Genomic DNA, 27,562 nt, shown 5'->3' with positions numbered 1-27,562 from the left:
GGGATTGTTTGCAGCTACTGCTTCCAAGCTCAAGAGTCAAGTTTAAAAATCTATTTAAAGCCAACGTGGATGAAAAATGTGAAGCTCTAGGCATCTCCATCTGGTGATGAAGATCACGCAGGATGATAAAAAAGCTCCAGGCAGCTCCTTAACAGGCACTTCGGTGATGCTGGAAACTATTTTGTTCTGTGATCAAGTGACTGAACAAAGAAAAGACTGGTATTTATAGAGGAGTTACGTTGGTCCGTCTGACTTGGATTTTACATTTTATTTTGTCCAGTCTTCTTTTACGAATTGTGAATAATGAATTTGTAGATCCACTGACAGTTTTGAGTTTAGAATTTCAACTTGAAGTGCAGAGTATGAGTGCGTCTCTCTGCCAAAGCAAACGCCATAAAGTGGGAGAAAAGTCCTTTATCGGAACCACTCCAAAAGTTCAGTGGTTTTTCCATGGCCCGTTCCACACCCTGAGGTAATAACTTTGGAAATGCCTTCCCTTTTCTTGCACCATCATCAGTTCACACCTTTATCTGGTCTAACCATAGGCTGTAAATAAAGATAGACAACATGACCGCTCCCCAAAGCGTCTCAGTCACCCCCTGGTGGCTTGCTGCAATACAGATCATAAACCCTGCCTCCTCCATGTCAGTGGCCGGGACGTTGACTAAAATAAAATATCAAAATACATGTGAAATTATTTTTTTGATGTGTCTGACGTTCTTATAACACAGAAGTTTTTGGTTTAATCCAGTTTTTTTTATGCTAAATAAATGGGTGAAATATCATGATTGACAGCTGAGAGTGACTCACCACTGTGCATGTATCAACAGGACCTCACTACCGACTCCAATGGAAGACCGATGAAATTCCCATTACCCTGAGCTGTAAATTAAGCGCAAGTTGGAAAACATAGGCATGCTAACATTTTAGACAAAAATAGTGAGCATGGTCAACTTTATACCTGCTGTCTGTTACAATGCTACCATTAGCATTTAGCTTAAAGCAATGCTGTTTGATTTTTGATCATTTCAGACCAGAGGGCCTCTGTGAAGCTCCAGCACTGCTGCCCTCTGCAGCTCCCCTGGTGTGTGCATGCTCTTCATCTAGCCACAGAATCAGGCTTCTAATCATAAACCCATGTGCCGACACCATGCTGTTGGATTTGTTTGTATGCTCAGTGATAGAACAAACCTGGAAGAAGCCTGCAGGAATGCAGTTTGGAAACGCAGCTTTGAAATGCGCTGATGAATTATAAATTACTGCAGATTTATTTGTGCTACATTCACTCGTTGAGCTAATGTGGAAACACACAGTTATGCAGTCCGGTGTTTTGCTCCTCCTGCTACAGTACGACTCTGTCCAGCACATTTGGCTGGGGTTTGTGGTGTGGTGTGGTGAGGGGGGGCTTTGGACAGTGTGCTGGATGAGGGGAGTTCCCACTTGAAAACGTAAAAACAAACTTCAAAACCTGGAGGAGGCCCAAGAAAAGAAAGTCACCTGTTGGGTAGAGCAAGAGCACAAAGAGACGGAGAGAAAGGTCAAGTGGGGATAGCGGTGACCTTTGCCTCGTGGAGAAACCAGAGAAACTGGGAATAAAAAATGTATAAAAAGTTTAACTGTCTTTAACATCTGGAACAGTCGCTCTCCTTTATTCCTCTCGGTTTCCCTTCAGCATCACCACCCGAAATCCAAACCACCCACCCTCTTCCCCGTCCCTCTGGACTTGGACAATAAGGACCCAGACCACCGGCTTATAGCCATGGGAACCACAACCCATCCCAAAGAGACACCAGTATGTTTTGAGGAATAGAGAGTTGACTTTTTTTTTCAATCATATTTTCATGTTTAAAAAAAGAAATCGGTCTTATATTCTTGCAAGGAGGTTAAGAATTCCAACATCATGTTCCTGTGGCTCACTAAAAACCTGTGCGTGCGTGTGTGTGTGTGTGTGTGTGTGTGTGTGTGTGTGTGTGTGTGTGTGTGTGTGTGTGTGTGTGTGTGTGTGTGTGTGTGTGTGTGTGTGTGTGTGTGTGTGTGTGTGTGTGTGTGTGTGTGTGTGTGTGTGTGTGTGTGTGTGTGTGTGTGTGTGTGTGTGCTGGTGCTACGTTTGTTGTGCTTGTATGGGGTTTAACTGTGGGTGTACAAACAGTGTCGTGGTGCAAATCCCTCTCACAAAGCTGAACAGGTTAATCACCAGCGCACACTGTGATGGATGACGAAACACACACTTCTGAAATAGACACACACTTCTTGAAGTTGTGTAGCCCTCTGCCGAAACGGTTGTTGACTCTAAGTTTACACAATGGTTCGTTTTTATGGAGGATCTTATTTCCCTATGGAGGTTTTTATCTCATCTTTTTATGAAGAACAGCGACAGGCCTTGGCAGCAGAGGCAGCGGGATGTGTGTGTTAATCTTTCAAGTGTGTCTCGAGGAGTATAGGAGCCTACAGTTTTTATAATCCTGATCACAAATATTCAATTTATATGATCCCAGCAGATGTTCCCTTCCCTCCGGCAGTTATTGAGCTCATCTTTACTATCTCACGGTACATTCCAACATGTCATGCACCTCAACTGTTTGCATTGTTGCCTTGTTGGTTGCTACTATAAATAGCGACGTGGCAGAGACCAGGATCCTCCCTGCATTTGTCTCTGCCTCTGCACAGAGAGTGGGCCCGGAGAGGAAAGCTAAGGAGCTGTTTACCCAGCCTTTGTGCTCGTCAGGCCTCAGTGTTTGCCCTGCAGGGAGTGCCCCAGCTGGAGGGCCCTTCTGTGTGTCGGAGGGTGGGTGGGTGGCTGAGTGGAGTGGGGTGGCAGGACAGCCCGGGACAATCCTGCGAGATCTGGGGGCTCCATGACTAGAGAGTGTGTTTGGGGTGCAGCGAGCTGGAGCATTGGCGTGGCCCTCGTTCAGGATGGCGACAGCGGGTGACACTGAAGAGGCACAGGGAACAACTGACTGAGCAAACACGCGAAGTAGAGAAGCAAACACGCCCCAAGTGTGTGTATGTGTGTACAGAGTGAAGGCCTACAGGTGTTCACAGTCAGCCATGCATGTGTGGACGGAAGGATTTCTTAACTGGCCCACTGGGCACAGACCCAGAGGATCAGGGGTCAGGAGGGCAAGTCTGACGGGACTGTTAATATTTCTTGTTGGAGCCTGAACCAATCGAAAAACAAAGAAAAGAAAAAAGACCACAAAGAGAGTCAAAACCACTACGAAAAGATGCATGACATCCAAAACCTTCCAGTATGGGTATCTTGCTCTCATATTGGGACGGTGCTTTTACATGTCTGTGCCTGGGGGTGCATTGCCTCACAATCCATGCATTTGAGTCTCTCCATATTTCTCTGTCCGTTTGTGCGAGTCCAAGTGGAACATAGTGACACACTCTGTGTCAACACTGAAGGACACATGTCACATCTCCTTCTTCCACAGGAGCACTTTTCCAGGAACGACCCATGACCGTCCTCTGTGACAATCACCCCCCCCCCCCCTTTCCTCCCTCCCTCCCTCCCTGCCTGCCTCCCTCCCTCTCTCTCTCCTCCCAGCGCAGGAACAAAAAGACATCTGAGCTATGTGGATGGGGAAGAAAAATCACAGCACTTGTACAGCAGGCCACCGCGCTCCGGTTTCACAGAGCCAGTGACAGGCGGAGGAGCGGGGCGCGCTGTTTTTACGCACAGCCTCCAGTCCTGCGGGGCATTGTACACATTGTCTGGGCGCTGTGAAGTAGACTCCTGAGAAGACACCGGAGCGGCACGGTCTGTGATAGCCTGGATACCTGAGTCCGAACTAAGAGCGAGCTTTAAAAAGAAAACAGGAGAAGCGCTCGCTTGAGGGACGCGCGGACTGTCGCCGTGTAAATGGCGTGACACATGGACTTGTAATATTTAAGAAAGATATTACAACCGAGACATCGGAGTTTTTTTTGTTGTTGTTTCCACTTGAACTTCGCATTCAAAGCCAACTTTAGATCGATTGACGCGTGGAAGAAGAAGATGCCCGCGCGGAGACTCGCCGTGGACGTCCTCTCGATCCCGTGTCGACCTTGACTTTTGAAAGAGGCGCAGAACATTTTGTGAGAGATTTCCCGCGGTGTTATTTGCTCATTAACTATATGAGCTGTTTGGAGGCAAGACTGAACAGGTTACTGGAGGTAAGGAGAGGAGAGCCGTGCCTGAAAAACTGGCTTCATTTCATTAAGGTTCATGGTTGGACGTGAGTCAGCAGGGAGACAGCACGAGCAGAGCAAATTGAGGACATTCAGTTTTTACGCTTCTGTCTGTTTGACTGTCCTCCTATGTCTCTCTCCCTCTGTGCCCCTCTCTCTCTCTCTCTCTCTCTCTCTCTCTGTCTCTCTCTCTCTTGCTTATACCATGAGTGTTTGTGTCGCCCCAAACAAACTCCCACATAATTATATTTTGTATAGGCTTTGCAGTGCTTGAAACCAGTCAGCTGTAAAGTTTATTTTCCCCTTAACTGGTTAGCTGTGCCGCCTGCAATCTAAACCACTGAAAAATACGTTTGGGATAATTTCACCTATCGCCAATGACTATTTTGCTTTACTAGAACGAGACATAAGCAGGAGGTGACTGGTGCGTAAAAAGAAAATGAGCCATGGGAGTGCAGCAGCTTTTGTAGAACATTCGCTTCAGAAAGATTGAGAAATTAAAGTTGGGGTATTTCACCCAAAGGTCAAATCTAACTTTCCATCATTAAACATCTGGAGTTTCTAAGATGTTGTGACTCTGGCTCCCACGTTAACTGTCTCTCCTCACTCTCCTCCTCCTCTTGTTCAGAGGTGCTGAGCCCGGACAGGATACCGGCCAGGGAGAAAAGGGAATTTTTGGCCGCGTAAAAGAGAAAACGGGGAGAAGGAGGCGCCTCTCTTGCTGAAGCGGACCCGCGCTTATAGATGGATCCTTCGCGTTCGCTTCTGCCTCAGAGGAGTCGGCCTGCCCTGAACACCCGCGACCTGCTGTGACAGCGAGGTGTGAAACATGACGCACCGCGGCGGCGTATGGATTTCCACAAACATGGGTTGCCCGCAGCACGGAAGAAGCGTCTCTCCCCCCCTCCCCGGTGCGCACTTGGAGCGGGGCACTGCTCACAGGACAGCTGGTAAGGCGCAGCTCAGATTCCCTCTGTAGTGGTTTTTAAAACAATGTCTCGGTCATGTAGAAGACGTACTGTGGACCTGCGCTCTTGTCTCTCGTGTTTGCTCTGACAACACCGTTTGATGTTCGAGTTCTTTTTTTGCTCCAAACCTCCCTGCACGCACCTGCCAACCGCTGCAGGTCCCTCTGACTCCCAGGGTCACTGGTACCTGGATCCAGTGAGGTGCTTTAATGTAGTAGTTATTGGGAGTGTCGGTGAAATGTAAGCCTGGAGGAGAATGGTGGGTTGGTTCTCTGCGTTTTATGAAGTAGAAGTTTTATTATTTGTGTTCTCAAGTGTTTACAAGGTGTGAGGAGGTGACGCTGAGCGGTGGAAACATGTAAATCAAATGACTCTGTGTGTGTGGCTGAGGAGGAAACAGTGGCAGCCAGGAAGTCTTCCAGTGAGACCCTCACTGTGATGGGCTGCAAATCTAAATATCAAAGTACTGGTCTCACACAGGCACACACACAGAGCTGTATCCATTTTCCTCCTCTGAGCGGATCAGGGGCAGATGAAGTCCTTTAAGCTTCAGGTGTTTTGACGTGCCGGAAGTCAAACATGTTCCTGTTCAGCTTCAGATCAAGCTGTGTCGCTCACCTCTGTGACGGAGACGCGGTTTCTTTTCTTCATCACACTCTCACGGTTTCAGCTTGTGGTTGATTTGGTCCCTCATTGTGCAAACGATCTGGATTTGTCCATTCAGAGATGTAGTAGAAACAAAGTGATGCATCACTGACTCATGCATCCAGAGATGAACTTTCGTACTTACTCCCTGACTCAGTGACCCACTGACTCACACAGTCAAGTGGCTCAGTCTGAGGACAGCAGGCCCCGGCTGCTCGGAGTTGGATCTTACTTTGGGGTTTTCTTGTCTCCTCGTTGCTTTCCTAAGCTGTTGTGCTCAAGCGTTGGCATCCCCTGACACATGTCGCACATCCCCCACGACATGCCTGTAAAATGTGAACACGTAAACATGTCGTGAAACAACCTTGTTTTTCTTTGCTTGTGTCTTTTGAAATCTCCGGTTTGTTCTCAGGCCGAACATGAGAGTGTCGCTCTCCGCTTCAGGCATCTCACACTCCCCCGTCACGCTGCCATGCCTTTCACTTCCTCCAGTCAAAGGTCACAAGGTCAGCGGCTCCACCGAGGGTCAGGCACTGTGGCCCGGCGCGTTCCCTTTACCAGGAGCCTCCTGTTGTGTGGTCTGGTTTGTTTTAACTAGCATGCAGCTTTACGAGAGCTAGCGTGCAGTTTGTTGCTGTTATGGGTTTAACTCTTTCTTGCACCTCCTCAAGCTCACTGAGACTCCAATTAAACACACAGCATTACAACAACAAAGCAAGTTATATTATATTATATGCTCATATGATAATTATCATCCACCACTGATTTATGGAAGCATCCTCATCAAAATATGAGCCACTGGGGCTGCGAACACACTCTGACACAGAGAGTCCTTTAAATCCAGAGCCTGATGTTTTAAATATCCTGTTTTATTTATTTAATTTAACAATCTGAAACAAATTTGAGGACCAGAAAATCCATAAATCTAAGACAATGTAATTCTACCAAGGATTTTTTTATTGTCCAGATTTATCGAGAAACATATAAGTACTGAATCAGGCCATAAGACTTTTAAACTCCTCTGAACTGCAAACTCCACCAAACTAGCACTGTGACATATTTGCATATTCTGTTGTTTTATTTTCTCCTCAGCTGTTCATGTATATTTAGATATATATACATTATTTCCTATTTTGATATTCTATTTTATTCTATTTTATACTATTTTTATCTTATTTTATTGTATAGTGTGTAATTACTTGAGCATTGTTAGAAGAGAGCCTGAGACTCAAGCATTTCACTGCCAGCGACTGCTTAATGTTATTGTTGTGCATTTGACAAATAAAAAATCTTGAATCTTGAATCTTGAATCTCACCTTACAATCTCTGGGTTCAAGGAACAGATTCATTATCTTCTGGAGCTCAATAAATATTTGGAACGCTTTGAAAAGCTGCGTTTAGGACTAATTAATAGATCCTTTTTCTTTAGAATTCAAAAAGTGGAATTTGCTCTAAAGGCCTAAAACTATCCAAACCATCATCAAGCAGTGGCAGCTTCTCAAAGTTTTTTCTCTTTGCATCGAGGCGGGGAAATTAAAGCAGAGCACAGTCTTTTCAGATTAGTGGAAATCTGTCACAATAAGATGGATGTGTGCTGTGTGCAGTGAGCGCTGTCTTCAGACGTGTCCCCGCCTCAGTGTGTAACGTTACTCTGCTTGTTTTGTCCCGCCGCTAATGGAGAGAGTGCAGCGAGAGAGGGAGAGAGAGAGAGAGAGAGAGAGAGATTGATTATGCAACCTGGAGTGCCACAGGGCAACTTCAATCTGGAAGTGCTTAAAGTACGCAGCGACCCACAGTGATTCCTCCGGGGCAAATTGAAGGAGGCATGATCTGACAGAAAGAAGTTTCAATTTGTTGGATGGGTTCTTTCATCACACGTTCTCTCGTGTAGATGTGAGTGCGCTGGGGGAGTGATTTCTGTCTGATGTTGAAATGTTTTGTTGTTGTTGTCGAGCACTTTGGCTTCTTCCAGTTCAAACAGCTGAGATTATTCAGAACAAAGCAGCAGTTAATATGTTCGGAGCCACTGATGAAACGTAAAGCTAACTCCTGTCCTTATCGGCAAATCTCCCTCCTTGAAACAACTTGCTCTTTTCAAAAATACAGAAGAATGTTAACTAGTGTTTGTGGGAGAGTTTTTTGATACAATAAGCTGTATTCTTCTGAAATTAGCAGGTCACATTCATTAATCATAGCGTCTGAGCGCCGCTTTGAACTATCAGGCCAGGTCATTAAACCCAGCCTGTCTGGGGCGCAGGAGCGGGCGACATGGAAACACTTTGAAAAGCGCTGGTTCACCCAGACCCGGGACCCACTATTAATGACCAGTGTGTGTGTGTTGAGGCGGCCCAGGTATTACTGTTATGTTGTGGGAACCTAAATCTGTTTACAAAGTTGCATTATGGGAACTTGTCTTCGTTACTGGGACAAAAAGCAAGTCCCCGTAACAAAGTTCGTAAAGTTAGGTCGAGGTTTGGTTTAGGTTTAGGCTTCGGTTAAGACTGGCTTAGGTTTAGGATAGGTTAAGGCAAGTGCTAACCATGGTTAAGGTTAGAATAATGCTCCAGTAAATCAATGTAAGTCTGTGTGACTGTGTGACTGTGTGTGTATATGTGAGTACATTTTGAGACTTGACCTTACAAAGTGAGGACTTTTTGGCGCGACTTTCAAAAGCTATTTTGAGGACATAGAATTTATGTTAGGGTTAGTTGTGATGGTTAAGGTTAGGGTAACGGGCAAGAGAATGCATTATGCCAATGAGTGTCTCACTAAGATACAAGTACAAGGTTGTGTTTGTGTGTGTGTGTAACTGATGGCCACTTTACACAATGTTACTCTCAGGCTCAGCGTGGGCTTAATTTGGAGAAATAACAACATGAGATGGGAGCAAGAAAAGGTCGTGAGGGTGGAGGTGGGGGCTAAGGGAGCGATAAAGGAGATTTTTCTATGTGTGTGTGTGTGTGTGTGTGTGTGTGTGGCTTTCTATGAAAGGTGACGGGTCCTGTGTGCATATAATGTATGTACTGAATGTATGTTTGTGTTTTCAATTCCTCGGTTCCTCTTTATACTTCTCCATTCTTTTCTCTTTTGTCCTTCTCACGGACCCGTATTTACGGTCCCCCTCACAAACACCGGAAAGTGAAAGCTAGCCCCCTGATCATCGCTCCGACACTGTTGGTAAAATGTGTTCCCATTTAAGGTGAGGCTCACCCAACCGCTCTCTGTGTGGCTTCCTTTTAAAACCAACTTAATAAGGCAGGAATTTTGGGTTACTAGGGTCAAGGACACTGGGAAGTTGCCTGACCGAGGAACGTGTGAAGGAGAGCGAGAAGGTGAGGACACAGATGTGTCACATCATGGAGGCTGTCTTTATCTCAGGGCTCATGGGAAAGATAGGCCCGGAGAGGATGGTGTCCCAACTAATATACCGATGGGGTAATAAGAAACATATACGTCCTTTGCGTTGTGGGAAATTAGTGCTAACAACTAAGCTTCCCAGTGACCCTGCACAGTTAATCCTGTAGAGGCCTTTGTACAACATGGAGGTAACAGCTGATGTAAAAACTCTTCTCTCTCCCTGCTTTGCAGTAACTGAAGCTGATGATGATGATGGTGTGTTAACGGGTAATAATGCTTGATTACAACTTAGTCTTATTGGCCACCATTCCAGTTTCTAATAATAACCCTGTATTCATCAGTTTAATTTCTCAGACCTGGGAACATGTCAACATTACTTAGAAGAAGTTCAGCAACATAAGCAGTCACCCAACACCCATCATTTTAAAAGCTGCACTTCTTGATTTTGTTTGGCCACCTGGGGGCAGCAGAACAAACAGTAAACAATGACCATTACAAACATATAAAAAAAGCTCTGCCCCACACATTTGGCTTCTTTCAATTGTGTTTTTAACATAGACTGTATTCAAAGACGGACGACATGACAGCTGCCCAAAAGTGAAGCCAAAGTATCCCAGTCACCACCTGGTGGCTGGCTGCAGTACAGGTCATAAATCCTGATGTACGATTTAAATAAAACAGTCAGATTTTGAGTCTCAAAAACAAAACAGTTCAATCAAATGTGATAAAATGTTCCAGCAAATGAGGAACATCAGAGTCCAGCAATCATTTGCTGAGATTTTATCACATGAAATAAACACTTTTTAGTTTCAGAGTTTTTAAACTATGGTTAACAAAAAATTATGAATTAGGACAACTTGATTTGATTTGATTTGATTTTATTTGGACATGGACATGACAATGTCATTGGACGAACCAGATGCATTGTTTACAGTGTATTAGCATAAATGCTAGTTTACAACACCTGTCCACAGGAGGCTTTGAACCAATTCCCAAATCTTAATGCTAAATTTAACATTTTTAAAATATCAAAATTAAGGAAGTAAACAAGAAAAGTATTACCCAGACTATTCATCGAACAGAAGTTTTAAAGTTTTACAGTTTATGAATGAATTACTATGAACTTTGATAATTAACTCTTAGTGGATTATTTTATTCCACTATTGTATTTATCTCCCAACTGGCGTCCGGAAACTTGCAAATCAAATTATCACCTACTGAGGAATAATTTCAGGTTGTTAATGCTATTGACAGACAGGTGAAAACAGTGACGTGATTAGAAGGAAGCCAGACATCCTGGCAGAACATTGGCAGCTATTACATACCAATTTTACCAAACACGCAGGCTGGCAAGGAGAACAAACATATGTAAACACAAAAGGAAAAATTTGATTGGCATATGTGAAACCTGCAGCCTGGATGCCTCAAGGGAGAGTCTGAACATCTGAGCATATGAATCAGCAGTTTCAGGACAGAGAGGGCTCCAGTTATTCCTGTACACATGATCAGGTTAGAAACTCTTCACAGTGAGAGTATGTTTCCTTTTGTGGAGTCAGGTGGCCCCGGTGGTTGAGATGATCCCAGCAGCTCCTTCTTCTAATCCTTCTGTCGTAATAATGCCAGCAGGGCTGCAGCATGGGGTTAATGTGCTGGTCATGGATGACACTTTTATATCCCGTGGAAATGTGCGTTTTGCATTGCTTGTTGTGACCTGCTGATCCCAGCACTTTGATGACCCGCACTAACCCTCTGCAGCACCTCTGGCAGTTTGAACCCGCACGTGTGACGGTGTTAATCCAGAACTGTTACTCTTCAAACAAAAAGCTCCCTGCTGAATGGGCTTCGTTTATCCCAGTAAAGCACCATTAGACACGTTCCTGTGCAGTTCTTCTCTTTGGTGTGGAGAGAAGGCTGCAGGGCCAGTGAGGTAAATCACTAATCACTCAGGTTTGTCATCAACAAACCAATAAGTTTTTCCTCTAATAGGTTCTTTTAATATGGACCAGGTTGTAATGTCTGACCCTACAGGCAAGGGTTTAAATAGGTACTGTTGTCTCTAAGAGTTAACCCTGCACATGCTGATGATATGCAAAATATTCAGTATGATATTCAACATGAATCTCAAAGCTGCATCCATTACCTTTTTTGCAGGATAACTGACACATGATGTTATCAAGTTGATTTTATGATAACATGTAAGCAGACAGTCGCCTGCTTCTGTTTCTTTGTACCTGATGAACACAAGTTTAACATGTCCTCTCCTTTTTGCTCTGTTTTTGGTCTTCACCTTTTTTGGAGGGAAGTATTTGGCTCCCTAGCTGCTATTTAAGCTTTGATGAGCAAGTTGTGTGCAGTGGGTTTAATAATAAAAATAGGTGTCGACTGAAGTCCAATGGGAGTGATGAGACCAAACTGAAACATTTAAGGAGCATTGAAACCGAAAACATGAGCAAAGAATGCTCCAATGCTCTGAGGACCTGAGAGGAACTGCAGAAACAGTTGATAATTCTTAGGCCTGGAAATATCATTTAAGCAGTTGTTTATAGAAAATGATATACTTTGAGCAGCTTTAAATATTGGTATTAGTTGAATCTAGTATTACACATTATTCAAAACCCCTGGATTCAATATGAACAAGTTATATTGTTCAATTATTAATTTCTCAATCTAACAAATGTTTCAAACAATTGAAAAACTACCTCTCGTTCCTAAACTCCAGGGCAAGTTTATTTAAACATACCAGCAATACAGAACTTGATATGGCATAAAATGATAGTTAATTTCAATAAATAAAATGACAAACACTTGATGAGGAACACTACCAATTTAACTGTTTAACTAGCCAGATATTTATGATGGTTATAGCTATCTTAATATTGATGTGACATTATTACTATGCAGGTTTTTGTATTTTGTACATGATTTTTCTATGGATATTTATGATCTACTATGACGTGTATATTCTCTCTTTCTTAGAAGCAATAAATTGATCTTATATATCTGATTATGTAAGATCAATCGAGTATTTGTATCAGCACTAAACAGTCAGTGAGTATCACGTGTCTCCACCGTCCTGGTGGTGCCCAGCCCTGCAGCTCATGTTGTTCACAGTCAGTCACTCTGCTCCTGACTGATCAGTCCTCTCAGAACACCACGTTTTATTCTCTCTCTCATGCTTTGCAGTCTGATACTGGCCTGAAAGAATCTCAAACACCTACAGGCTCACGTGTTGTTGTCAGTCGCTTGATAAAACCTCCTGGCGGCTGAGGTCATACAGATTCACTCATCTCCTGACCATCCTCCTCCACGCTCTGTGGTGTCTTCACTTCTGACTAGTGTGTGCACATTTGTGTGTGTGTGTATGCAAACATATGTGTGAATTTGACAAGGGCTCGATACCTCTGTGTCTTTGGGGCAGAAAATGGTACATGAGAGTTCAGAGCAGTAGAGGGAATAGCTATGTGCTCCGGTGTATGTGCACATATGTGTGTACTTTCTGGGGGTTTAAATGGAGGGGTTGGGGGGGCTGCCTACCTATCTGAACTGAGGCATGGGACCTGCTATCTGTTTCTCATTTTCGGCGGCGCTCTGTGGTTTTCCAGCAGTGACAGGCCTCAGAGTGGAAACTGGCACTAACGAGCAATTACATCCTGCCTGCCTGCCAGGGATTATGGGATTACAGGCTGACCGGGCTTCAGTCTGCCCTCTCTCTCTCCCTCTCTCCCTCTCTCTCTCTCTCTCTCTCTCTCTCTGCACTCTCCCTCTCTTCCCTGTGCTTAACTTGTCTCTCCTTTCAGACTTTTCTCCCCATTCGGTCGCTCAATTATCTTTTTTCCATTTGTCCCCGGACAATAACCCATTCTCAGGTTTTTAATTCTCCGTAACTCTTATCATGTGATTCTTTCACATCTCATTCCCTCCACCGCTCCTCCTCCGGCTTTTTTCTTCCTTTGACGTTGCGGCTGCCCCGCCTAGTCAAGACGCTAACTGCTGAAGAGTGAAATTGGTTTTGAGGAAAAGTGGAGAATATCTGGTTTAGAGAAAAATACTTTAATTACATTACATGTCATTTAGCTGACGCTTTTGTCCAAAGCGACTTACATTTTTAGAACACTCAGCATTTATGAGGGGCCACTTTAGGGGTTCAGTATCTTGCCAAGGACACTTAGGCATGTAGATGGGAAAGAGTGGGATTCAAACCGGCAACCTTCTAATTGCAGAACACCCGCTCTATCCCCTAGGCCACGCTCCCCCCCACGCTCATTTCATTTATTAAAAATGAAATGAACATGATGTGAAATTCACAATTGTTACTTTAAAAAAAAATATATATATTTTATCTGTGTGTAGCCAATTGAAGTTGTTTGTTAAAGTTGCTTAAACTATTTACCTTTTTTGATTTATAGCTTTAGATCAAATTTTTATCCTTTTTCCTAGACTCCTGATTTAGATTAAAAACAGTCATCCAGTCAGAATGTGAGCACTCGGTGTTGCACCCTGAAGCCCCTTCATTGACATCATGAAAAGGTATTAAACTCTGTCAACACCACAAGCCAGATTAAAGCAAAGTTACAAAACCCATTTTCACACCGCTCTGGATGAATATATGCAGAGCTCTGGGGCACATGCATGTACAGCAGATATCATCATCATGCCTCAGTTTTTTGTGGACCTCCACCGATCTCTGAGTGTCTGGTAGTGATCAGACGGCTCTCCTGGTGTTCTGCCTCTCTCCCCTGCATCTCCCCTTACACCACAGGTGTCTTTTATTGAGCCAGCCGTGATTTACTGTACTCCAGGTTTCCTCCTCGCCGCTGCAATCAGGCACCCCCTCAGTGACAGGTTAAAGCTCCAGGTCAGAACATTTCACGCACGCTCTTACAGCAGAGAGCAGAGTGCGTCTCTAATAGGTGGTCATTATCAGAGAGGTTTGGCTTTTAGAGGGAGGTGAAACAACAGGAGATTTTTTTTTTTTTCACATGTTGAGAGGTTTATGGAGGCTCTGCGGGCACAGCTCAGGTCTGAGGGTGTAATAGTATACAGTAGGCACGTAGATCACTAATCAGAAACACATTCATGTTGCCCTGGTTCTTTTCCGTGTCTGCTTTAAGAAAATAACAATAATAACGTCTTTTAAAGTAATACACAGATAATTATTGTATTATTAATTTGGTCTTACGAAGCCAAGGTGGTGTTATGATGATGACGTTAAGAGTTTGAGAGAAAAATGTAAGGCTTGTATGGATGAATGTATGTATGTATGTGTGGATGGATGGATGGATGGATGGATGGATGGATGGATGGATGGATGGATGATTGGATGCATGGAAGTGAAGTTCAGTTATCTACAATGTTCTTGCTCTCATCTGTTCAAAGTAACTGAGCCCGTTTAACAACTAATCTTTTAATGTAAAACAAATGTTGCTTAACCACATGAAGACATGTAAATTCCACTAGAGTCAAGATTAATGAGCAACAGAACTTTTTAGTTTATAATTAGATTCATGTGGATTAAAAAACTCTTTAAGTCTTTTTGATAACAGGAACATTTTAACGAAAATGCATTACTCTGTTCTGGCTTCATGGTGGTCTAATGATGACGTTATATGTCATATTTTCATTGTTAAACTCTCATATTGTCCCTGTTTTAGGGCACAAGCATATTCAATGCACGTTATATTCAGTGACCTGACTTCTGTAGTGGCAGCCTCTGTTTCTTTACCTCATAAAAGACATATTAGCAACAGCTTATAGCAGCAGAATAAGCAGAAGGAAAGAGTAGTTGACTCTGGGCTCTATGGGCTGAACCTGCTTCAGGAGGGTTTACTCACTTAGCTGAATGTGAACCACTGGAGCGCAGAGGACCAACAATGCAAATGGAAGGTGACAAGACCTCTGCTTCTCTCTGCTGCAGACGTGCAGACTGATGGACAAATCAAAGGCTTTAATCAGCCAAACAAGTTAGGATCTCATGCCTCGCCTTTCTAAACACGCATTGAAAATGTGCACATATGCGGCATTGGATCTGAAACTGTACGCACACACACCATCAGTGAGCTTGGGTCGGTCTGGTGCTCCTCAGGACCAGTGTCCCCCTCCTTCTTGTAATCCTCTCTCCACACCTCAGCTCCCCAATGCACCTCATCCCCTGAAAAGGCTGCAGGCATCGGGCTGTAAACGGGTCCAGAGTACGAGGTGAAAGGAACCAGCAGACGGGCCTATGTGTAGACTCCCGGCTCGCTAATCTAAGTGGGGCTAAAGACTCCCAGCTGTGGTATTAGTGACTCAGAATGGCACCTCTCCTGAGAGCCGGCGAGGATCTGTAACCCTGCGTCCCACCTCACACCAGGTCTTAAATCAGCTCCGAGTCAGAGAGAGCGAGAAGTCGACACAGTTTGGTTTTAGGTTGCACGGGTGGCTTGCACTCCGTCTGTCTGTCTGAATTTTGCTCAGTCTGTCTCTCCCTGTCCTCTTGTTCCCTCTCCCACCCCTCTGTGTCTGGATCACCACAGCTGGAACATGCACGATTGCATAAATGAATTAACAGGTCTTATCACGACCTGTGATCCTGAACTTTTCGTCAGTCTTCCATCTCGCAGCGCAGACAGAGCTGCTTTGAATGTTAAATAAACATGGTACGCTACATATCAGTGAGATCTATGAGCGGCACATGCTATGTGCGCTCAGCATCGCTGTAGTTCACTGCCGAGGTTGTACAAAGCTTCTTAGAGAGGGCAGATGTGGTTTCAAAGGTGCTGGAGGTATCAGACGGTTGTTCCCCCCGATTAACCTTTGACTAAGATGGGTGAAAAGTATTTTACAAGAGAGAGAAAAGTGAAGAGGGGAATTAAAAAGGGCAGAAAAACACAGAACACAACCCTGAAAGTTAAAGTTCCAAAAGAAACACAAGAGGAAAGTGGTATTTTCGGACTAATTGGGCTGATGTGAGACTCTGCAGGAGGCTGCTCCAAAGTAACAACCGTTTTAACTTTAACTATTGAACCATCAGAAAGCTTTAAAGTCTGGGGTTTTGCTACCATCCTACAATATTTTAAGTCTTTTAAAATGTAGCACATCATTTATATTAGAATTGGAATGATGTAAAATGTAAATATATGAATGTAACATAATCTATAGACGAGATGTCCTTAAATGGCAAGTAGAACCTGTTTGAGCAACTTGACATGCTAACTGTCCCCGCTGCAGAGGATTCTCTGACATGATCAACATCTCAAGAACCGATGCTAATGAGCCGCGGCGCTGTTTCTTCAACTGCTGTTTCCAAGATAAACAATTAGCAGTCATTCTCACTTTCATGAGCAGTTTTTGAAGATGAGCTATTGGGCCCTGAGAAATTATAATTATCTTTTTCTCGATGACCGCAACAGCTGGCCCCAAAAAAAATATCTGTTACACAAATGTATGCAAATTTTTCATGGAATTCTTGTAATTTTTCAGGTGAATTTCTTTGTTTTACCAAGGCAGACCTCTAAAGTTAAACCAAGCCAAATTGGTTAGTTCTTTCTGGCCAAAGTTTTATTTGGATCTGAACCAAATTATACACACTAATTTATATCAGTCCTCTCAACATGAACATTTTTCTGTGAAATCAAAGGAAATGTTAGAAACAAATAGTGGACCCACCCTCTGATACTACTATGTAAGACATTGTTTTTGGTACAAAAGTTACAGTGAATAAATACTGAGAGTAGATTTTATGTTTTTTATCTTTAGCTACGCGAGAAGCATATCTTTGTGCATGGCCCTGTCGTTCTATTGGTTGGTTGTTCCACTTCAGTCTACACTGAAATATCTCAACCACTGGATTTATTTCATCAAAATGTTCTTAGTTTCCAGAGGATGACTTGATGACTAATGACTTGATGCAGGTCATACGAGGAACAGGACATGAGGTTCCTATGTTTTTGACACTCTGCCCATTGCTCATTCTCACATTGACGAAGCCACAAAAGAACCAGATTACCTCACGTTGTGGGCTCTCGACAGCCGGAACAATCCTCCACCCTGCACGTACTATATATAAACATCTGCATCCATGACACCTCTTATCACTTGTCCTGCATCTCTGTGGTTTTTGTCTGGGACCTCCGCGAAGTGCTCCCGCTATGCCTGGTTCCCCCTGCTTGTACGTGAGCCACTGCAATAACCTTGAAGAATGCCTTTGACGAGTCTATCGCAGGCGCTGGCTTTTGTTGCTGGTCTGCGGCTGTTTGCATGGTCGATGAGTCGACAAGCCACCACTGGCCACACTGGCTGGCAGAAAACACTGGTCCTTGACTGGAGCAGCAACAAACACAGTCCTCGGGCATAGAAGACGTGATTTATGTGACCCGTCAGTGTGCTCAGGGGCCCGCGGCGCTGTTTTTTTTGTTTTTGTTTTACAGTATCTGGACAATTGTGAATGTATAGACTTCATATCGCCCGCATGTTGTGCCTTTTAGTTTATGTTTGTCCTTTCAAAGTGCTGGGAGGAAGAGGGTTGACACAGTGAAGGCTTGTTCTTGTTCTTACATTCCTCTCTCGCTTTTTCTCTCTCCCTCTCTCTCTCTCTCTCTCTCTCTCTCCAGGTGGGACCAGATGCAGGGCTCGGAGGAAAGATAGACAGGAGGTTACCTCTGTAATGTCAGCTAAGGCCAAGGTTTGTCAGAAACACACCTTGATGCCAAAAGAGCTCCGTGAAACTCTCCTCTTCCTCCGCATTTTTCTTCCTCTTATCTTCTGTTGCTTCTTCTACTCTCTATCCATCTTTTTTCATCACTCTTCCTATTTGCCATCCATTTCACCATCACTGCAAATAACTGCAAGCCTGCTCATTTTTCATTTCCACGGTAGAGACCTCCATAAACCAGGTGGTGAGTTATGTCTGAGTCTGAATTGTTAATGAAACCCATCCCCACAAGGATCAGACTTTAGCCTTCCATTAAAACCATGTTGATACAGATTCTTTTCGCTAAATTATGAGCCAATAGACAGAGCTTGATCCAGGGCAGAAAAATAAAGCAGAGTTATTTGACTCAAGCATTGCTGAAGTGTAAGTGAGATCACTTTTGACGAAATTTTGCCGGGATATGGGTTTTTATGTGCTTTTAATAAGTGTTATCTCATTGTCTTTATCTATAAAGCTCTTTGTCAACTTTTTTATTTTATTACCACGATTGCTTCTATTTAAAATGCGTTGTACCTCTTTGCTAGTAATCGAGTAATTGAATACAGATTATCAACAAAAATTGAGTGGTGCTGAGTGTTAGTTGAGAAGCTTGATACCATCGTCGTATCTGTCTGCTAAATATGAAGCTCCTGACAGCGACTGGTTAGCTTAGCTTAGCATAAACACTGAAATCAGGGGGGAAAAGTTAGCCTGGCTCTGCTAAAAGATGCACATGGACTGAATAGTTTTAAATAATTTTGCCTTAGGAAGTTGCACCAAACTGCAGTTTACATTGTGTTAACTGTTTGCCTCACAGATTTATCAGCCACAGTAAGCAGCTGTTTTCAGCTACACTACCTGTTCAGCAACAGTGAGCAAACATTTGGGCAAAAATGTAGAAATCAATCATTGCTGCTTTGGTTTCTATGCCCTAGTGGCATGAAATAGTCCTCTTTTTTTTAAATCCCTGGCTTATTCGCTATTTTATTCCAACATTTACATAGAAGAAAGTCAGATAAATAAACGCTCTCATCTGTGTCCTGTAGGTGCTGCTCTGGGTGCTCCTCTCTCTGCTGCCTCTAGTGGAAGGAGCTCATATGAAAGCTGGTGCTGCCAGTGTGGCATCAGACTCGGGCCACGCTGTGGGCCTGCTGGGAGGGCAGGAGGAGCGACAGCCTCCTGTGACATTACCAGAGGTGGTGGAGGACGACAAGCAGGAAGATGACAGTGACCCTTACTCTACTTGGCACGCTCTATATGGTACTGAAGCTCTTCTGAAGGCGACATTTACAGCACGTCTGCTTCCCTGTGCAGTATTAGCATGTGGCTGGAGATCTGCTCTATATCTCAGTCATCTAAATATGTATGTGAGTTAAAAGGCGACACGTTATGGAGAGGTGGTGAAGTGTTTGAGTCCACAAAAGACTTTTGGAGTTTCAGGGCTAAACTACGTTGCAGCCAAATCCAATACAATTGAAGTGAATGGTGACTGATTCTTCAAACAGAAGAATACATATAAATGCCTCCATCCTGCTCCTAAAAACTGTGTCTTTAACACCGTATCTTTATATGTAACGACCATGACGTGTGGTCGTTATGTGTAACGACCACACACCAGGAAAAAACATGTTTTCCAAATGGCACATATGAAGTCATACTGTGTATCAAACTCTTAGTAGAGTCACACATTTGTACCCACAGGGTATGATGATTATACTGAGCATTCATTTCCATGGCTGGAAATGGTCACCACAGGCTTTATCTAATGGTGACTGTGGACTTTCAGTAGAAGTTACAAATCAGATCTTTTTTACAACTACCAGTGATTCTATGCCACTTTTGATATCAACTAAGTTAACTGTGAACATTATGATACAAGTTAAGTTGAGGTGGAATCCTGCGGTTTCCTGGGCCTCATGTGAACATCACTTGTTACTTGAAATATAAAACTAGATGTCTCATTGCTTTTTATTATTATTGAATAAATGCTTTCATGCCAACTCTCTGTTTACCATTTCTATTTCCTCTCTGTTCCAGACCCATTTGTAATAGATGAGGTGGATGACCATCCCAGTAGTCGTTGGGCGGGGCGTTCTCCACGCTCCTCTGACCCCACAGAGCCTCAACCCACAGGATCGCAGAAGAAAAAGAAGAAGAGGAAGAGGAAAGACAAGGAGGAAGTGGAAGAGACGGGGAAAAGAGATAAAAAGGGCAGAGGTAAAAACAGGCGGCCAAAGCAGAGCAGCAGGGACTGCCGGGTGGAGAAGAAAGAGATGAAGGTTCGGGACCTGGGCCTCGGGTTTGACTCGGATGAGATTGTCCTCTTTAAGTTCTGTGTGGGCTCCTGTCAGTCCTCAAGAACAAATTACGACCTGGCACTGAAGGCACTGCTGGAAAACGGGTCGGTGCCCCGGCGCAAAGTCAGCAGCCACCCCTGCTGCCGGCCCGACCGGTACGAGTCAGTTTCCTTCATGGACGCGCAGACCACATGGAGGACCATCCAGTCTTTATCTGCTGCCAGCTGCATGTGTATGGGCTGAAGACACAAACAAGGGAGAGGCTGATGAGAGCCGGTGTCATCCAACCTGACGGGAGAGGTGTCGAGACCTGGGTGTAGGAAGCAGCAAGAGGGGCGCACTGTTCTATTCACAGAGCAGAGGAAATACTGATGGCTGCTCTATGGCTTCCTGTGGTGCATTGCCAGATGAGGATAAGGAGGAGTGGGTGCAGCTGCATGATAGAGGGCGAAGGTCAGAATCAGAGATTGAGGGGGAGGGCAGCAGAGAATCACAGGCTTGATTTACAGTCGTCTCATCAAAGAATAATTGTTACTGGTTCTGGCAGGATGCAGCAGACCAGTCATTACTCAGAGGGGAGATGCTTTATGGGAACATGTTTTGATGTAACATGGGCGAGACAAAGCTCAAGAGACAAAGAGAAAGGACGCAGTTAAAGGACTGACACTGTGTTTATAAACTGGAAAGACTGATGTGATGTTCACAGTAACTCACAGTGACGCCAGAAGTTCAATATTTCTTTTCTTCCCACACAAAGACGGGGACATTACGTTGGGCCGTTTCTATGTTCAGGTGAACTCAGCCAAATGGATGCCATGCATCTTCATGTATTACTGTATAAAAGTAAAATATATTTATTTCTGATAAATTATTTATTTATTATAGCTTCATATGTGAGCTGTTTTTATGAACTCTATATTGTAGATAAATATCTATTTATTGCCTCAGATTTTCATGTCGACAGTTACTTCTGCTCACAGACAGTACGTGCATATCTGTTAAAGATGCTGATTTTCACATTTGTAAACACCGCTCGAGACCAAGCTGAGTGGCTGATTCTAGATTCTAATGATTGGATACACTTTACGTTTCTGGACAAAGTATCCAAAAGTGCAGATATTGTCTAATGTGTGACATCAGAAACCAATTGACCTGCATTGAAACGATGTGGTAAACTCAAGGAATATTTCCCCTCAAGACAATCTCACATACTTGAGAGCAGAGCTCAGGTTTTGTGGTTACTTCTGGATAATAACATAGTTTTTCCCACAGAGAAATAGAAAAGAAAATCAGCTTCACATCTAGAATGTATGTACAGCAAACAAGTCAAACATGTATACTACAGTACCTCAACCTTTCTCATTTTACAGTTGTGTCACATTATTATTATTATTATTATTATTATTATTATTATTATTATTATTATATGAAGTTTCCTTTATTTTTGTATGGCATTATCCTCCAAAGGAATAAAGTTTTTATATTTACATCTTGTTATCACTGCTACTTTACCCATTGCAGATTCAAAGTGTTTTCTCCAACTGACCTCTACAATGACTTTTGTGGCATCAACAACTCTACTTTTCTTTTACCCGGTCAAATCACATGAGCCATTTTGTGTTATAGCGCCACCTTTTGGCGTAATAAGTCAAATTTGCTCCTGCGGTCACACGTCTGAAGTGGAGTGAGTGGGGCTCTCGCCACCTGTCTGTCAAACAGGTTCAAAACAGATCATTCATCTCCAACCAACAGAGCAGGTTATGTCTTTAGTGTCACTTTATTCTTTGCACAGACCCACCAACAAATCCAGCAATCACCTAAACACCATCAATTAAACCAACAATAAATCTATATATGTATAAATACATATTTTAGTTATTTAAAAAAAACGGATGTGTTTAATTTGGCTGTTTACAAGTGCACATATCAAAACTTCATATGGAAATGGACAATATAAATCAAAATTTGACTTTCAGGAGGTCTACATTCAGTTGTCCCTGCATCATGCAACACTGTGGAATGGCATCGAGCAAATTAGCAGCATTTTAAAAAAGTATGAGATTCAGTGTAACGACCACACATCCGGAAAAAACATGTTTTCCAAATGGCACATATGAAGTATACTGTGTATCAAACTCTTAGTAGAGTCACACATTTGTACCCACAGGGTATGATGATTATACTGAGCATTAATTTCCATGGCTGGAAATGGTCACCACAGGCTTCATCTAATGGTGACTGTGGACTTTCAGTAGAAATTACATATCAGATATTTCTACAACTACCAGGGATTCTGTGCCACTTTTGATATCTACTAAGTTAGCTGTGAACATAATGACACAAGATAAGTTGAGGCGGAATCTTGCGGTTTCCTGGGCCTCATGTGAACAACGATTGTTTCTAGAAATATAAAACTAGATTTGTCATCCTGCACAATAAGCTGTGTTAAATGTTCCTTTAAAACATTCAAATGAAATGCACAGACCTTTCTGCAGCATTAATTCATACAATAGATGTGTAGTTTAGAGTTTATCACGGAGCATTGATATTTCTCAGTTAAATGAATACGAACCACTTTGCTGTGGAGACAGAGAAGCTGGCAGACTTTTAAATATTTCTAAACATGTGTTGACAAATGTCCATCAGAAACACTTCTGTGACTGACAGGAGCTCGGTGTGCTGAATGTGCACGTGACAATGTCCACTCTCATGACTTGCCCAGAGAGCGGCTGTGTCGAGCTGCGTCCTGGAGAAGACTTGGCCGCCACCTCCTGTTGAGGATCAGCCGCTACTTCCTCATCACACCCGAGGATGGTGGTAGACTCCACGCTGAACGGGTGAAAGTTAACCCGGGCGGTGTCGTACTCCCACGCTTGTCTCATTGCGAAGTCTGTGAAGGTTTGATTCTTGATGGACGCCTGGTGCTCCAAGTCGTTCCTGTAGCTGGCTGTGCGTAATGACGCGTAACTAGTGTCGTTGCTGTTTAAAGTCGGAGGGGAGTGTTGTCCTTCTACCCAGCCCATGTTGCTTCTGCGACCATCCCTGACGTGCGCCACCGTCCTCTTCAGCCCCTCGCAGCCCTTCAGCAGCAGGTTTTTCCGGCACAGAATGTAAACCCAGGGGTCTAATATGGGGTTGAATGAAGCGAAGCGGATCGCCAACAAGTCGCTTCGGTAATCAGGTTTCCCCCCAGCAGAAATATAGGCAGGGTCAAACAGCTGGTTGACGAAGATTCGCACCTGTCAGGTCAAACACGAGGAAAGATAAAGTAAAAGATTATGTTATAATGTCAAACGAAAGATTAACTAAACTTGTTTGGCACATACGTCGTGCGTAAAGACAGTTGGATTATAGTTCTCACCACTAAAGGGATGGAGCAGACCAAGAAAACGATGGTCATGAAGATCAGCAGCCCGAACATTTGGATCTCCGCCGCTGAGGTGACCGACGGCAGCCGGGGGAAGAGACGACGTGAACCTCCCTGATCACACGACTCCGTCCGGACTATCCCCGTCCTCTGGTTCATCCCCACCAGCGACCTGCACACCGCCAAGTTGCAAAACACTGTCACTGCGATCAGCACCAGCATCACACCGCCATACAGGAAGGAGTAGCAGGCTGCCAGTGGATCCATCGCCCTCCAGTTAAGAAAGCACCAAGTCCCGGGGAAGTGTCTAACATGCTGCCCGAAGCCAAAACTGGGCATAATGCACAATACGATGTTAGCGAGGTAGACAACCATGAGCGCAAAACGCGCCATCGTCCGGTCTATGTGCTGGGAGTAGAAATACGCATGGTTTATGGCCAGGTACCGCTCCACGGCCATGGCACACAGGATGGACATACCGGCTGAGCCGAAGAAGAGCATGGAGAAGGAGAAGAAGTGGCAGAGCAGCGCACCTCCAGGCCAGCGGTTGGCGACGTATGTGGCGATCACAACCGGGCTGGTGAAGCATGTGCCCAACAGGTCCGTGATGGCCATCCCGCAGACCAGCGTGTAGAAAGTGGTTTCCTTCTGCTCCTTTTTGGAGATGCACAGCACGGCTATGGCGATGAGGTTCCCCAGCACCCCCACTGAGAACATCGTGGCTGAAGTGACCAGAGACTTGGAATCGAGCCAGAGCGCACTATGGTTTTGTCTGAGAGAGAGAGAAGGCTGCAGCGGCTCAGAAACATTCGCGTCCAGTTCTCCAAACGCTAGAGAGTCGTTGATCATTATTACATCAACAACACGCAATGGGTGAAGGTGGAAGAACTTTACAAGGAAAGCAAACGCGTTGTAGAAATGCCCAGTGACACAAACTGAACCACCATGAAAACAATCCTAAAGTGATCCGCACTGGAGTGAATCTTGTCCTTCTCTTGTTGCCAGAAGCGTCTCTGTGCCTCGCTGCGCCCACATGAAGGTGTGTCTGCAACTTGTGTTTACACCGCACGGTGCTGTGGGGTTTTTAAGCGGCGTGCTGATGTCAGGGCGGTGACGTGCGGGCTGTGAGCGCGGTCACCGAGGTTTGCCAGGATCACGTATGTGTAGCCTCTGTGTCAATGCTCAACACTTCTCAGTGCGCGCCACGTCGCAGCCTCGGGGGTAAAATACAGCTCAATTAAACCCAAAGATCCAAACTCCAACATCTGGGATCATTCAGCACAAAACCCCCAAACAATAATGAGCCCAGAGTTGCTTTGGATTTGCCCAACATTACATTTCCATAATTTATAACCACAAAGTGTATTCTGGATTGATAGAGTTATATGGAGAGTACATATTAACAACTGAGAGGAAAGATGTCTTTTTATATAAGAACTAAGGAAGGACACTCCTCCACCAAGGCTATTTGGCCACTTTATTTCAATATTACCCTAAGTATCAGATCATATACATACACCATTTACACTGTAATGATCTGTTAACTTATTAGATTAAAATCAATGAATAATTATCGTTTGATAGAAATTAAATAGATATTGGTTACCATCAGTTACTGAATAAAGATAAGCCCCCAGATCATTATCCATATCTGTACAAATGTTAACACCCTCACAATGTAAAAGGATGTTAAAAAATATCCTCACCAAAATTCAATGGCTTCTCTCTGTCGTATAACGCACCCTTCCTCCAAGTTTCATGGTAATCTGTACAGAAGCTTTTGCCTAATCCTGCTAACTAACTAAATAAAAGTGCAGATGAAAACATATCTTCACTGGCAGAGGTGATTAAAATAAGGTAACCTATCCTAAGTGGATCATAACATGGAAAAGTTGATCAGATAGAAATAAAATCAGTTTCCGGAACCTTATGTGACACAGCATTAAAAGCAAAACCATGGGATTCATGTCACACATCGTGTCACAACTTCAGCACCAAGGTCAACACCTTCACCACAATCAGCACCATGAACAGAGGCAGAGGACACTGCTGCTATAAACCCTGCATTCACATGTCATCCCTAACTAACTGTGGCAGTGGAACAGCGGAGCAAAACAGGAATTGATCGGTTAATGTCCAAGAAGTTGAACGAAATTAACAACCAGAAAGATATTTAAACAAACTGGGAGTGTTCTTTTTGTGTGAGTCTAAGTTCAATGAAGTGTGAAATGAGCCTCATCATAACCATCTACACCTCTGTTGCTTCATTCATCCTTTTCTCTCACCTCATATATACATTTTTTTCATAAGCTCTACACCTCTCTTGGTCTCATGATGCCTTTCCATTTCTTTTTTTAATTTCCAATAGAGTTCCTTTCATGTGTCTTCCGGTCAATGAAGCTGATATAATTTAATGAGTATTCTTAATCAATAATTCAGGAATTGTTAGAAGAAATTTAACAGAGGCATGATTTTGTTTTGAAGATTGTTTAAACTCCACTTTAATCTCTGACAGATTCTGTGCCTTCTGAGTTAAGGTGGTGCTGATTACGCACAAACTGAAAGCACAGATGAAATAAAAAAAAAATAACATCATACCTGTATCTGCTGCCTGCGCCTCAGGAGTCCCGACAGCATTGATTTTTTTCTGAGTGTATTGTGAAGATGAGTCACGGAATGAACAATAAAGTGTCCAGTTGAAATTCTCCTTGGGGATTTATTTCGAGTATAACCCACAGCATGTGTTGCAGCTTTTAATGGTGTACAGTGGAAGAAGAGCCTTTTAGCTACTCAATTAAAAGTAACAATACACTGTAAAAACTTCCCTGTGACAATTCACATATTAAATTAGATCATTATAACAAATGCATTCATGTTTATTCAACATTTGACAGTAATAATAAATATTGTTGTTGATTAGATATTAATAAATACTCAAATAATGTTAAACTTTTTCATGTAGGCCTCTTGTTGTGCTTGTAAGTCGTATAAATCTGAAAAAAACTAAGTAGCCTGTTAACTATGAATTAAGTAGAGTTAAAAACACAATACATCTCATGAAAGGTATGAAGTAGCATAAAACGGATATCTCAGAGATACATGTTTCTATTATATCTTATGTAGCTTTGTAACATGTGTAGTTGTGAGAGAGAGAGTTGATTGCTGTCAGGCGGTTGTATGTTCCATGTTGTCTGTTGTTGTGTTGTTGTGATGATATGTGTAGAACTGATGGTTTCACACAAATGAACAACACATTCATTTGAATTTGATTATGAACTAGCATAGCATGAAGTCATATGGCACATTTACACAATTTATTTAACATTCTATAATCAGCAGTACAATACAATATAGAGTAGCGTCTTCATATAGGCCACAGGTGTGCCACTATATATCTTAACTGTACACTACTATACTACACACACACACACACGCACACACGCACACACACACACACACACACACAGCAGCATAATCTACTCAGTTGATATGAAAGAATTCATCATAACCTTGGGGGGAAAGCTCTGTCTAATTGTATACTGTGTGTGGGAGGGGTTCTCCGTCTCTGTCTGGGTAAGTAGATTCTTCTCCTCCTCTCGTGGACTGATGCCTCCTGGGTAAGTGTGTGTTTGCAGCTCAGTCTGCCCAACGCACTTTAACACAATAAGCATTCAGACGTCAGTGGCTCTGATGCCGACACATAGAAATGCGCTCTCTCTCTCTCTCTCTCTCTCTCTCTCTCTCTCTCTCTCTCTCTCTCTCTCTCTCTCTCTCTCTCTCTCTCTCTCTCTCTCTCTCTCTCTCTTGAAAGGCCACCCACATAGTAATACAAATAGGGATGTGGATACAAATTTAATGTGGATTTCTCGTATGTGTCTGTGTGACTGTAATTGTTCTTCTCACCTATATTGAGCAATCTGATCTTTAGGGACTCTCCATTCATATAACAGGACTTTTCTTGTAGCCTTTAATCAAGTGTCCTTGTAGGAATGTGGTGTCAGGAGAAATACTGATGTGTGCTGATACACACACTTTTAGTGGGCTCCAAACATTCCTACATCTGCAGCAATTGTACAGAGTCACA

At 43.4% G+C, this 27,562-nt stretch overlaps 2 protein-coding genes across 2 annotated transcripts; one reads left to right on the top strand and one right to left on the bottom strand.

The window, feature by feature from the left end:
• The first annotated feature begins 4,829 nt into the window (after positions 1-4,829).
• Positions 4,830-21,480, top strand: LOC133968723 (glial cell line-derived neurotrophic factor). The gene is made up of 4 exons (XM_062404908.1): positions 4,830-5,126; positions 17,735-17,805; positions 18,861-19,074; positions 19,852-21,480. Exons 1-4 carry the CDS (start codon positions 5,006-5,008, stop codon positions 20,352-20,354), a joined length of 909 nt encoding a protein of 302 aa, XP_062260892.1. The 5' UTR covers positions 4,830-5,005; the 3' UTR covers positions 20,355-21,480.
• A 1,157-nt stretch (positions 21,481-22,637) lies between these two features.
• Positions 22,638-24,336, bottom strand: ptger4c (prostaglandin E receptor 4 (subtype EP4) c). The gene is made up of 2 exons (XM_062404766.1): positions 23,473-24,336; positions 22,638-23,350 (listed from the first exon to the last, which is right to left on the bottom strand). The coding sequence occupies exons 1-2, from the start codon at positions 24,325-24,327 to the stop codon at positions 22,754-22,756; spliced, it is 1,452 nt and encodes a 483-aa protein (XP_062260750.1). The 5' UTR covers positions 24,328-24,336; the 3' UTR covers positions 22,638-22,753.
• Positions 24,337-27,562: the final 3,226 nt, after the last annotated feature.

This window comes from Platichthys flesus, chromosome 14 (genome assembly GCF_949316205.1).
Source record: "Platichthys flesus chromosome 14, fPlaFle2.1, whole genome shotgun sequence".
NCBI lineage: Eukaryota > Metazoa > Chordata > Actinopteri > Pleuronectiformes > Pleuronectidae > Platichthys > Platichthys flesus.
This window is presented reverse-complemented; position numbering and strand designations above follow the sequence as displayed.